Source organism: Lynx rufus, unplaced genomic scaffold (assembly GCF_022079265.1).
Source record: "Lynx rufus isolate CCGP_SWC_20201006 ecotype Redwood Valley unplaced genomic scaffold, mLynRuf1.p SCAF_18, whole genome shotgun sequence".
NCBI classification, from domain to species: domain Eukaryota; kingdom Metazoa; phylum Chordata; class Mammalia; order Carnivora; family Felidae; genus Lynx; species Lynx rufus.
In genome coordinates, this window is record NW_025814832.1 from 27,528,902 (window position 1) to 27,541,722 (window position 12,821).

The following is a 12,821-nucleotide window of genomic DNA, read 5'->3' on the forward strand; positions in this document are numbered from 1 at the left end:
CACATTTATTTGAACAGCCAAGAAAAAAATTGCAATTTATTAAGATTCAACAAAGCGTTGTCCTTTTGAAAGCAACTCTCGGTGCGTGTTCTTTAACGATCACATTCTATGAGGAAAAAACATTAAAAGCCACAAACTTGTTTTTTAATCTCAGAGTTACAGACATCTTTAATTCAAAAGAAAAGGTCAAAAAAAATTAACAAAAAACAAAAACAAACAAATAAAGCGTCTTCACTTCCATCCCCAATTTTAAAAACTCCGTTTTTCTACAACCCGATGCTAGGCGGCAGCACGGCCCGCTGTCTGGACGCACACGCATGCACGCACGCGCGCTCGCACATATATTTGCCGTACACGCGTAAGTACGTGTACGTCAAATACATAGGACGCAGGTAACGGCAATGAGATGCACTTACTCTGAGGAAGGTTTGTTTAGCTAAATACACGACTAAACTTCAGAAAACAAGTCTTGAACCCGGTTTGTGCATAGTTCATGATCCTCTATAAAACCAGCTTTTGTCGATCTGCAATTTTGCAGGACTTTCTCTTTTTTTTTTAAATTTTTTTTGTTTTTTTTTTTTAAGTTTTTTGTTTTTTGTTCTTTTTTTGTTTTGTTTTGATAAAACCATTAAAAAGCTAATTAAAAAAAATGTAATGCACAAGTTTCCTGATCAAGCAGGCAGGGAGCACAATGTTCATATATTTTTAAAACATACTTGAGGGTATGTTACTCCATTGTCTTTCTTTCTTGCAAAACAATCAAAACATTGATCATTTTTAAAACATAAAGCAATTTTTAATATATAAAGCACTCTTCAAACATCTATTTCTTTTGAGTCCGTTATTTGGTAAATATGTAACTGCTACACATTAGAGATTAGGTATTTTTCTTCTTTGTGGTTTTTTTTTTCCTTTTTTCTTTTTTTTTTCTTTCTTTTTATTTTTTTTGTTTGTTTTTTAATAACATCTTCAGTGCTAGGAGTCGGGTTACAAAATACATGAAATGGTGTGGAGCTGCCCCTCGGGAACCCTGGCTTTCCTGAGAGCGCGTCCACATGTGCAAGACAGTGACCACAACGTCTCGTCACCTCGACGAAGGGAACACTCGACAGTCCACAACGATGGCCGGAGGGAAGCGACGACACTTGTTCAATCCCAGAGCTCTGAAGTAGCGAATCTGCATTCGGAAAATAGGTTTCTTTACCACGGAAGTCTCTTTTTTTTTCTTTTTTTCTTTTTTTTTTAAATTCCTTTTTAAAATTTTTTTTTTTTTTTTTTTTTAAATTTTAAAGTCTGAAGGAGAAAAAAGGGTCTGTAAACAGGTGGGAGCCCTGAGCACGGGCCCCTCCGAAAGCGGTCACCACCCAGGTCCAAGTGCTTGGCCCCGCTCCTCGTGCGGGGCCGGTGGCTCTCACCAGTATCTATGGCCACGGTCCAGCACCAGCTGTTTTCTCTTTCGCTTTATATTCCAAATGGAAACATGGTGCAATACTCTGGTAATAATTCTCTTGCATTAGTCCACAATAAAAAGCTGCTAAAGGTAGGTATACATATTATTTATCCAGAGATATACACTGTAATTTTTAAACGCAGTAACAGAGTCCTTGAGTAAACATTTACACGTGAATTGTCACCGGCCCTGTCCTATGAATTCTCTTTAACGTATAGGATTAGCGAAAGGAAGAGCAGGGACACTCAGTGCAAAGTTAGAAGCTAATAATAGTAACAAACGTTGGACCAATGCGCCAAAAAAAAAAAAAAAAAAAAAAAAGCATATACTGAATAAAAGGGAAAACCCACAGTTAAATCCTCACACGCTTAACACACAAACACAGAGGGGTGCGCACACGCGCGCACGCACACACACGCGCACACACGCACATAGGCTGTGAACTCAGAAATGTTTCCTGGAGCCTGTCTCTGCGCACTGGTGTCAGCTTGGGAGTGCAGAACTGGACGCGGCGAGCGCACGCGTCTCCTTGTTGGCCTGCTGGATTCAAGTATTTGCATGTTCGATATGTCTTTTTTTTTTTTTAACTTTTAAAAAATATTTTTTGGGATTAAAAAAAATGACAGGAAAAAGTAATGAAACAAGGGTAATGTGCATAGGCGGGCCCGTGGGAGCGGAGGGCAGAGCGCAGGCGGCCGCGTGGAGCCCGCGCTCTGTGCCCAGGGATGGACACCAGCCGCCCTGACTACGGGCCGCCTCTGGTAATGTGCATAATCGTCACAGGCTCGTTTTACATAGGCTTTCTCGTCTCCCTCCCTCCCGCCCCCCTTGATAAAATAACCCTTTCCAGCCCACGATCTGAAAAGTGCCCTTCATGATAGAACTAGTCTAAGCAGCTTTTATACTTAAAAAATCAAAATGACGACACACCATACGAACATAAGACGACACAAAATAAAAAGCTATGAGGAACATCCTGTCATTAGCGTGTGACACTGACCAAGCGCAGCCCGCACTGTCCTGTGGACAGTTCGCAAGGACCGCGGCGGACATGCGTCCCCAGTACTGGACGGAGGTACTCAAGGGCTGCCGGGCTGCTCCGGGCCAAGCGGGGTCCTCAGCGCCGCCCGGACTGGAAAGGGTCAGCCTTCTCTTCCCGGCGCTGCTGATTGTGGTGCCTGTGGGGTCCTCTCGGTCCTAGATGGATTCCCCACTGAGAAGGTCGCCGGGCAGCAGGGTGTTCAGCGGGGTGGGGCTTCCGATCACCCTGCCGTCGTCACTGCTGGGAGGGCCCCAGAGGCTGCTTGAGTACTGGGGGACCCCGCCCCACAGCAGGTCGCTGCTCCCTTTGCCGGCCAGACACGGGGCGCTCCAGTGGCCGGTGTCGCTCCGCACCAGGCCGTGGGAGCCGCCCGAGGCGCCCAGCCGCGCCTGGCCGGCCCCGGTGCCCGACTGCCAGCCGGAGGTGGACGGCACCGCCTGGCCTTGGGCCAGGAAACGATTTACCTCTTCTTCGCCGGCAAACTCGGCCAGGATGGTAGTGTTTCCCAGAACACACCTGAAAGGGCAGGACGGCAACAAAATTAAGAGCTGGTCTTTTGGGAAGATACAAAACTTGACAGAGCTTCAGCCGGACGAAGAAACGGAACCGCAAAGACTCAAGTCCGTAAGATCAGAAATGAAAGAGGAGACACGACGACTGATACCACAGAAACACACGGGATCGGGAGAGACTCCTAGGAACGATCCCATGCCGACAAACCGGGGACAGCCTAGAAGAGACGGACAAATCCCTGGAGACAGATAACCTAGCAGGACTGACTCGTGAGGAAACAAAGTCTCAACAGACCGATAATGAGCAAGGAGACTGAATCAGTGACCAGAGACCTCCCAGGACAGAAAAGCCCGGGACCACGACATGGCTTTCCTGGGGATTTCTACCTAGAATTCAACAGCGATCCTTCTCAAACGCCTTCAGAAAAACCGAGAGAAGGGGACTCTCTCACCTTCGTTTCATGAGGCCCGTGTCATCTTGACACCAAAACCAGACCAGGATGCGAGAAACTACAGAACAGTATTCCTGATGAACACAGATGTAAGCATTCTCAACACAATATTAGGAGACTGAATTCAACAGCACATTAAAAGGATCATACATCGTGATTAAGTAGGATTTATCCCGGAGATGCAACGACGGTTCGACACCCGCAGATCAACAAGTGTGATGCGTCACGTTGACGGAGTCAAAGGTCAAAATCCGAACGTCTCAGCAGATGCAGAAATGGCATCTGACCAAACACAACGACCTTTCACGACAAAGACCCTCCACGACAGGGGACAGAAGGGGCACGCCTCCGGGTAATAAAGGCCACCCACACAAGACAGACACATGGCCAATATACTCAGCGGTGAGAGGCTGGAAGCATCTTCTCTAGGATCAGGAGCAAAACAAGGATGCCTGCTCTTGCCACTTCTTTTCAACATAGGACGGGAGTCTCGGCCAGAGTAATCGGGCAAGACCAAGAAGTAAAAGGCATCCAAACTGGAATGGAAGGGATAAAAGTGGCATTATTTGCAGATGACGTGATCTTACGTAGAGAAAACTCTAAAGGCTCAACCCAAAAACTACTGATGAATTCAGTAAAGTTGCAGGATACACAACCAACAAACAGAAAACAAGTGCATTCGTATACACTAAAAGTGAAACACCTGAAAGGGAAATAAAAAACCTCATTTGCACCAGCATCAAAAGCAACAAAACACTTAGGAGTAAATTGATGCAAGCAAGTGAACACTTTTCGTGCAATGAAAACGAAAGTAATTTTAAGTAAAGAAACCGAAGAAGGTACAAATGGAAGGACGTCCTGTGTTCGTTCACGCATCAGAAGAATCAACACTATTAAAAGTCCAGACGACTCGACGCCATCTATACCTTCAGTGTAGTCCCTATAAAAACCCCAGTGGCATTCTTCATGGAAATTTGTATGGAACCACGGAAGACTCCAAATGGCCAAAGCAATTCTGAGAAAGAGTAACACAGCAGGAGGCATCACACTTGCTGATTCCAAACCAGACTACAAAGCTACGGTATTCAAATCAGTATGGTAACAAAACCAAAACAATCAACAACAACAACAACAACAACCACCCAGACAGACACAGACACACAGACCAGTGGGACAGAACAGAAAGCCAGAAATAGATCCCCACGTAGACAATCGATTAGTACTTGGCCAGGGCATCAAGAGTACTCAGTGGGGAAAGGGGAAAGGATAGTCTCTTCAACAAATGTGCTGGAAAAACTGGAAAACACGTGCAGAACAATGAAAAGTGGACGCCTATCTCACACCACTCACAAAAATTAACTTGAAATGGATTCAAGACTTAAACGTAAGATTCTGGAACTGTAAAACTCCTGGGAGAACACACAGGGAAAAAGCTCCTTGACGTTGGTCTTGGCGATGATTTTTTTTTTTTTTTTTTAAATTTTAGAGAGAGTGAGCAAGAGCCAGATTGCAAGCAGGGGAGAGGAGCAGAGACAGCGGGCGAGAGAATCCCAAGAAGGCTCTGTGCTGTCAGTGCAGAGCTGGACACGGGGTTCGAGGCCACAAACTGTGAGATCACGACCTGAGCCGAAATCAAGAGTCAGACGCTCAACCAAGTGAGCCACCCAGGCGCCCCCCTGGCAATGATTTTTTGATATGACACTAAAAGCACATGGGGTGCCGGCTGGCTCAGTCGGTGGCGTGTGCGACTCTTGATCTCAAGGTTGTGAGTCTGAGCCCCGTGTTGGTATAGAGATTACTTAAATAAACAAAACTTAAAAAAAAAGCACAAGCAATAAAGAAAAAAGTCAATAAGCAGGACCGCATCAAACTAAAAATCTTCTGCACAGCAAAGGAAACTGTCAATCTAATGAAAAGACACTCTACGGAATGGAGAAAAATATTCACGAAAATACTCACATCACTCATCATCAGGGAAATGCAAATCAAAGCCCAATGAGAAATCACCTCACACCTGTCAGAATGGCTGTCCTCAAAGAGACAAGAGATAACAACCGTTGGTAAGGATGCTGAGAATAGGGAGCCCTTCTGTGCTGCTGGGGGAATGTGGGTTAGTCCAGCCGCTAGAGAGTTTCTCAGAAAGTTAAAGACGGAAGAATCGTACGATCCAGCAATCTCACTTCTGGCCACATATCCGAAGGAAAGCATTCCTGCAGTGTCGTCCAAAGTAACCAAGACATGGGAAGAACCTGAGTGCCTGTCAACGGATGAACGGATCGAGACGGCTTACAGCCCCTGCCCCCACCACAGAACGTCACTCAGCTGGGGAAAGAAGACCCCGCCATTTGTGACAAACACGCACGGATGCTGGTGGCCTTACGCTAAGGGAGGGAAGTCAGGGAAAGACAAATCTCGCGTGATCTCGCCTGGGTGCAGAGTCTAAAAGATCCACGCTTGCAGACACAGAGAGTAGACAGGTGGTCGCCGAGGGCTGGGAAGTGGGGTGGTGTTGGCACAAGGGTACGGACTTCCGGTTAGAAGAGGAGTGAGTCCTGAGGACCTAACACACCGCGCGCTGACGACAACTGGCAACACTCTACACGGCAGAGCTGCTAAGAGGGCAGAGCTGCAACGTGCTCGCGACAAACACGAAACGGTAATTCTGGGCCAGCGGAGGCGTGAGCTATGCTGCGCAGCGATCACACCCGTGCAGGACACAAACGCGTTAAATCCACACGTGCGCACCTTAAACGGACGCAACGCCGTGTGCCAACTATAGCTCGAAAAAGCCACCAAAACCCTCAAAACAAACACAAGAAGGAGCAGGACAGCAGTCACGTGAGTGGAACAACCTCGCGCCTTCCTGTGCCCACCTCCCTGGCTTCCTGTGCTGCTTTCACGGAAAAAGCACAGCTGGGGGCATCACAGGTCACCCGGAAAGAGCCCACAGCTCGCGTTTTGCTTCTGCTGTTTCCAACCCCAGATCTGACACTTTTAGCAGCGATACTGTGTCGGTAACAGCATATTCTTCAGGAGGTACGTGAAGGTGCCCCTCAACTTGGGCACCATCTAGAATCTGTTAACTTACATCCTGGGCTAAAAACGGGAACGACTAATTTCTGGGCCCTGCAGCTCCAGTGACGTCACTGAGCAGGTCCATTCACGCATCTTATCAGGAGCATCCTGTAATTGGGGGAGGGAGGTGGCGGCTAGCACGTGTCACCTGCCTGGGGCTACCCGGTGGAGACAGCGTTTCCTTCTGTGTCCTACGTGCTCTCTCTTGGGGGGGAGGGGCTTTCCCTCGTGGAGGGTGTGGCCACAGCAACCCAGCAACCCCGCAGCAGAAGGAGATGTGTCATAGGACACCTGCTAGGGCCTGGCCCTCCAAATTCCTATGTTGGAGCCCTGACCCCCAGCACCTTGGCTAGGCCTGTATTGGGAGATGGGACTTGCAAGTGGGGATGAGGGGAGCCTGGGTGGCTCAGTCGGCTAAGCGTCCAACCACGGCTCAGGTCATGACCTCGCAGTTTGTGGGTTCGGGCTCTGTGCTGACAGCTTAGAGCCTGGAGCCTGCTTCGAATTCCATGTCTCCCTCTCTCTCTGCTCCTCCCCCGCTCATGCTCTGTCTCTCTCTCTCTCCTTCAAAAGTAAAGACACTGAAGATAAAATTAAAAGAAAAAAATAAAGTGGGGATGAAAATGGGGCCTAATCCACTATGACTGTGTCCTTCTAAGAACGGGCAATCAGGACACACACGCTCAGACTCAGAGGCGACCACGTGAGGACACGGGGACAAGGCAGCCGTCTGCAGGCCGAAGAGAGGAGCCTCGGAAGGAACGGAGCCTGCGACACCTTCCTGAGGTGTGGGTGCTCCATAGAACCGGGGCGATCGACGTCTGTGCCCACGTGCTTTGTCACAGCAGCCCCAGACACACCTACGACTCCCAAACCCAGCGCTGCCGGGGCCGCAGCCACTGGGCAGCCGAGCGGCGGCCGAGAGACGTACATGTGCAGGGACTTCTGGGCCTTGGCGGCTTCCTCCTTGGAGCTGTAGCGGACCACGGCGTTGCCTTGGGTCAGGTTCAGGTGGAATGTGACGAGAGGCCCGTGCTGCAAACACAGCGTCCGTAGGGTAGAGCCGTCGATCTGATTGAGGAAGCAAAGGGGGCAGTAACGAGCTTCCTGGGGCTTCTTCCGTGACATTCTTCAAAGGAAATGTACGTCACCCTGTGTACTAAGCACTGGGCGAATGTCTGTCCCATACGACTTTATGGTTTTACCTTTTATGCCTTGTAACTTACCGTGTAATCTTCAATATAAGTTAAGTAAATCAGGAGAAAGAAAAGACCCCATTTTGGTTCTGGCCTCCCCGCCCACCCCCAGCCAGGGCACATCGCACAGAGCCCGTGGTCCTGGTGGCCTTGTGGCCCCTGACCCCAGAAAAGGTGAGCACAGGACAAATCGCTCTCGAGGGGCTGTAATTAAAGGCAAGCCTAAAAAATACGCAATTCACCAGGAACACGAGGGCCCCCGGCACAGAGACCGGCAGGCGGCGGGGTCCCCGCACGGTGACCCCCACGGCAGGCGCCTGTACCTGGGGCGTGAGGTTGCGGAGAACGAGCCAGCTGCTTGTCCTTCCTGAGGTGTCGGTGCTCCACGCGGAACCTGCGCGAGCCAGGGAACAGCAGTCAGCACGGCCTCCGGCGGCTTCTCATCTCGCCAACACTTGGTGGCCCAGAGCGCCGCCGCGTGCTCTAAGCCTTTCTCAACCTTTGAAAACCCACGCCGTCGTTTGGCTCTGAGGAACCCAAGCCCACGATCCCTGCAGACTCCTGGGGGCAGGTGTGACGAGGGACTCCTCCTCGGCCCCCATGCTCCTTGGAATCAACGCTCTGAAATCCCCCTTGTTAGTACCGCAGACCCACCGGGCTGCTCTCAAGGGGCCGACAGCCATTGCCAAACTATCTGCGGTGGGTTCTAATCTCAGCTTCTTAAACTCCCAGTGCACGCGTTTCTCCCATCCGCACAGCTGGTGGAGGGCACATCAGGATACAGGAGCTGCCTCACGCTGGGGGCCATCTGCCCCAGAGAGATATTGTGGAGAAGCAAATATGCAAGTGGCAACGGAGCCCCTTGTGCACGAACGGGCTTCCTCCCGGGCCCAGCGAGGCCCCTCGAGGGGCGCCGTGACCGCCGGGGCCCAGGGCAGACGCCGAACACCAGGGTAGCCGGAGTGCTGGGCCCAGACACGCCCCAAGAGTCTGGGGCGCCTCCTCCGCAGCCCGCCCTGGGACCTGGGGGGCGGGGTCACAGCAGTCCCTGTGAAGGGGTCCCGGGACAACGCGACAGGCACGTTCCCTGAAGGGTAAGTGGAGCAGGTGCACAGCCCCCGTGCTCCCCCACCCCCACCCCACTTGCACAGAGGACGGATTCGTACCCGAGGAGTAAGAGCTGGTCCAGCCGAGGGGGCTGGCTCCCCAGGTGGAGGAAGGCTTGGGATTGGTTAACCCTGGAGGCGGCCTCGTGGGTGCAGTAGTGTTTCTGGGCACCTTCCACAGTTCGTGAGACAGAGAGGCTTGCGTGTGGGAGGCAGGGCCAGAGGACCACGTCGATTTAATGTCTGACAGTTTACCTAGAAAGGCAGAGAGACGGAGCACAGGCGTTCTTGAGACAGAAGAAAAGTCACCGTAGGGTGTGGGGCACCGCACGAAGTGCTCTCCGGTGCCGGCAGAAGCACCATGAGCAAGGAACAGCGAGTCAAGGCACCCCCACCCGAGAACCACGGGGTGTGCTCGCTCTTGAATCTCTGCCCGGAAACACAGGCGGCCTGCGCCCAGCAGAGACCCTGCCGGTTCTACACTAATTCGCAGAATGTGCCAGAACCAGATTTGCCACCAAAAAATGGCATTTTTGTAGTTCAATGTTAAAGCTGATTTACCAACATATTCCACTGGGACGAGCTGGTAACGTGACAAACTAAGTGAGGTCGAAAGCCTGACCTGTAGACCCTTCAAGCTACGTCTTTGGGCACCGCCCTTGCCAGGGCTCTGCCCTGGCCGCCCACAGCTTTGAGACCCTCTGGCAGGGCCGCACTGCGCACACGGATGCTTGTGGCCCCCGGGTGCTGGCGGCCGAGTGTTCGGCATCTTGGAACCTCAGCTGGGGGAAGGGTGTTTTAAGGCTCTTTGGGAGAAAAACCCAAACTGGCAGCGACTCCCGGCCCCAGCTTCTCCCGCACCCAGGGCTCGGCTGCGATGTGCGGACACCTGGACGAGGGCCGGGCCTGCCTCACTCGCCCAGTGTGGCAAGGACAGGAAGTGCTGGTGGCAGGGTCGTCGCGTCGCCGTGGTCCCTGGACAGCATGGCAGTGACCAGGCCGATATGGACTGTGTGTGCAGCTCCCCTCCACCCCTGCCTACTGGCATTGACTGCGACTTCAAACAAACAAACAAACAAACAAACAAACAAACAAACGCTAATCTTAGCAAAGGTGTCCTTGATGAGAAAAACAGAAGTGCCCTAAAAACCGCCTCATACAGGGAAAATGATCTGATTCTGCCCCTTTTCTTCAGCTACATGATTTTGGAAGCATTAAAGGTCTACACACATCTCTGTAAACGTCAGAAGGAATAAGCATCAGAAGGAAGAGAGTCATCCAGACGCTTTTCAGCAAGACGCTAAACTGTATGTTGAATCACTGTATTGTGTACCGGGAACTAAGAGAAGACTGTACGTTTGTTACACTGGGATTAAAACTGAAAAAACAAATAAACGGACTTCGGAGTGAGGGGGAAAAATGCTAAATAATATCAAAACTACTTTTTCCCTCAGGTACGAGTACTAAAAAGAATTCCTATGGCGCTGGTTTAAGTAAGTTTAACTAAGTCTGGACGACAAGGTTTGAAGGAATACAGAAGTGTACTTGAAGACGCTTATAAGCAATAAACCTTCCTTATGTAAGTTTTCTATTTACAACCCTGACACACATTCCGTGAGCGTGTGTACCCAGGTCTCGTTATAGCCTTGTCTTAAAGTTTTCAGATACAAATTCTTCTGAGGTTTTTATGACAGACAATTCTCCATTCTCCTGTAAGCCTAGAAGAAAACTGCTCACTTCAAAGACGTAAGCGTCTAGGGTAACAGAGAAATAATCCAGGCGCTGCACTTATCCGAGTGACGAGAAGCAGCCGCACTTTATGGGCCCCGCTCTCGTCTCCTCCATCCGTGATGGCAAAGGTAACGGCAAAGTCTGAGCAGCTGCGCCTGTGTGTCCCTAATCCCCGCGCACCCCCTGTCCCGTAGCTGCGGGGGAGGGAGGGTGGAGGTACATTCAGGTGACAGGTGTGCTGCGTCCCACAACCACGTGCCCTTTGCGACAACCCCGCAGAGGCAATGTTCCCATGCCCACCGCACACGGAAGGGGGCGGAGGTGCCCGGGCCCCGCCTTCCCCGCCTTTGGCCTCACCCCAGGGCGCGCCCTGGGGTGTCTGGAGCGAGCGGGCGGACGGCAGGGACGGCAGGGCCAGCCGGTGCCGCCTGGGGAGAGCGGGAGCGTACCTGCAATGCTAGGCGCCGGCGCGATGCTGCTGAAGGAGCGACCGTAGCCGGAGGCACTGAGCGGCCAGGCACTCGAGGAAGGCAGCGCGGCACTCTGAGATGACGGTGGGGAGGACCCTGCAGGAGCAGAGGAGGTGCTAAGAGGGTGCCTAGCGGTGTGACAGCGCTAGCAACCAGGAGGGGGTCTCCCAAGGGGGCTTTGGTGGGAGGCTGACAGCGTGAGCGACACGCGGCCAGGGCAGGCCGCCGACGCTCGCCCCCCACGTGGGGTCCCACAGCCACGTGGAGAGGCCGGGGCGCTCCGGAGGGTACGCGGGGCGTCAGGGCCCGAGAGAAGGGCATCACCAGCAAGGTGTCGAGAACAGCGCCCTGCGTGGGAAGGGGTCACACTGATTCCCCCCCAAGTAGGAGAAAACTAACAGTACGGGCAGTCTCCAGCTGTTCACACCTCAAACAATACCCACAAAACTAAGAAAACCCTCCAAGTTCTTGGTTATCCATTTGGCCATTAAAGACCAGCACTCCGCTCCGACTCCAAATGTCTCCGTGTGTCTTCTGGCTCCCGTCCGTGCCGCTCCCGCTGCCGCTCCCGCTCCCTCACGACACGGGCGTGTGGTGGAGAGCCGTGTGGGGAGCTGGAGGGCTGGGTGCCCTTGTGTGACAATGCCTGCTCGAGCAACCGAGCACCACCAGGGAGGGGACATGAGCACAATCAGCTTGTCACATTTCCTTCCGCAGGCTGACCTAACCCTAACCTTCCGCAGGCTGACCTGGCCAGGGGCCCCACCTGGGCGGTGGCGGTGGCGGCTGAACTAGCTCAGCAGGTCCGGCCCTGGCAGTCCCCCCTGCGGCAGACTATGCAAACCATTTACATACAGAGGAGTTCTGTAGGTTCCCTTCTCCCAAAGAGCAAACCACGAGGGGCTCAGGAGCAGGGGAGAGGGTCCTCTGGCGCGTGCAGGGGGAGCCTGGTGGGAGCTGCCTGAGACTCGAAACGTCCACTGACCACCCCCTGAAGTCACCCCCCAAAGTCACGTCACGGGAAGCTCCGAGGTGCCCAGGTTGGACGGCTGCCTGATTCTTTATCCCGGAGTTGGAGGTTCTGTTTTCTCATCTTATCCTGATGCCGACACTTCTGGGGCTTCTAGATTTTCCTCTGTCTGCCTCCGCCTCAGCCACTCCGGACTGGAGGACGGGTGCTTAGCCCCGTCCTCAGAATTTACCTACTTCTGCAGGGCACCTTTGTCACGTCACACTCACGTGTCGCCCGCGGTGCTCCAAGGGCCTTTCAGAGGCCAATGGACCACTGGAGGACCCACGGGGCACTGGCAGAAGCTCTGTGCTACACCAAGCCACCTCGACTCCTTCTGAGGTCTTTCAGTACCTGGGTCCGTGCTCCCTCTTCACACCTGCCACGAGCCTCAAAATACACTGATGGCCATTCCCGCTCAGACACAGCCCTGCCGCACGCTCAGGGTGACGAGCTGTGAGAGCAGAGTCTGACTTCCGGCTTGTGCCTCTCCCTGTCCCCTGCCGTCTCACACAGGCTCCGTTTCGTGTCCCCTGTACCACTCCTCTGTCCCCGACGGCAGGGTCTAAGCAGAAGCTGCATCGAGGCGCGAGGGATGCACAGCCCTGAACAGCGGGATCTGAACTTCTGCTGGTTTTCTACCCAAACCACAGAAACGCCTAGAAGCCCGTCACTTTAAGGAACCGCTGAAAAGAACTGCACCTCTCCCACAGTCTCACCCACAGCAAGAACACTGAATTAATGTTCTGGGAACGACCCGAGGGGCCTCACTGGGGAC

At 52.6% G+C, this 12,821-nt stretch overlaps 1 protein-coding gene across 2 annotated transcripts in view; it reads right to left on the reverse strand.

The window, feature by feature from the left end:
* Window positions 1–4: 4 nt before the first annotated feature.
* The window catches only part of TNRC6C (trinucleotide repeat containing adaptor 6C), a 99,876-nt gene continuing 87,059 nt past the window's right edge, over window positions 5–12,821 (reverse strand). For both annotated transcript variants that reach the window (XM_047081288.1, XM_047081289.1), the window contains 5 exons: window positions 11,014–11,130; window positions 8,894–9,088; window positions 8,051–8,121; window positions 7,463–7,602; window positions 5–3,008 (listed from right to left, as the gene is read on the reverse strand). In XM_047081288.1, coding sequence (XP_046937244.1) covers window positions 2,648–3,008; window positions 7,463–7,602; window positions 8,051–8,121; window positions 8,894–9,088; window positions 11,014–11,130 — 884 coding nt within the window. In that variant the 3' untranslated portion in view covers window positions 5–2,647. The remainder of the gene's footprint in view (window positions 3,009–7,462; window positions 7,603–8,050; window positions 8,122–8,893; window positions 9,089–11,013; window positions 11,131–12,821) is intronic.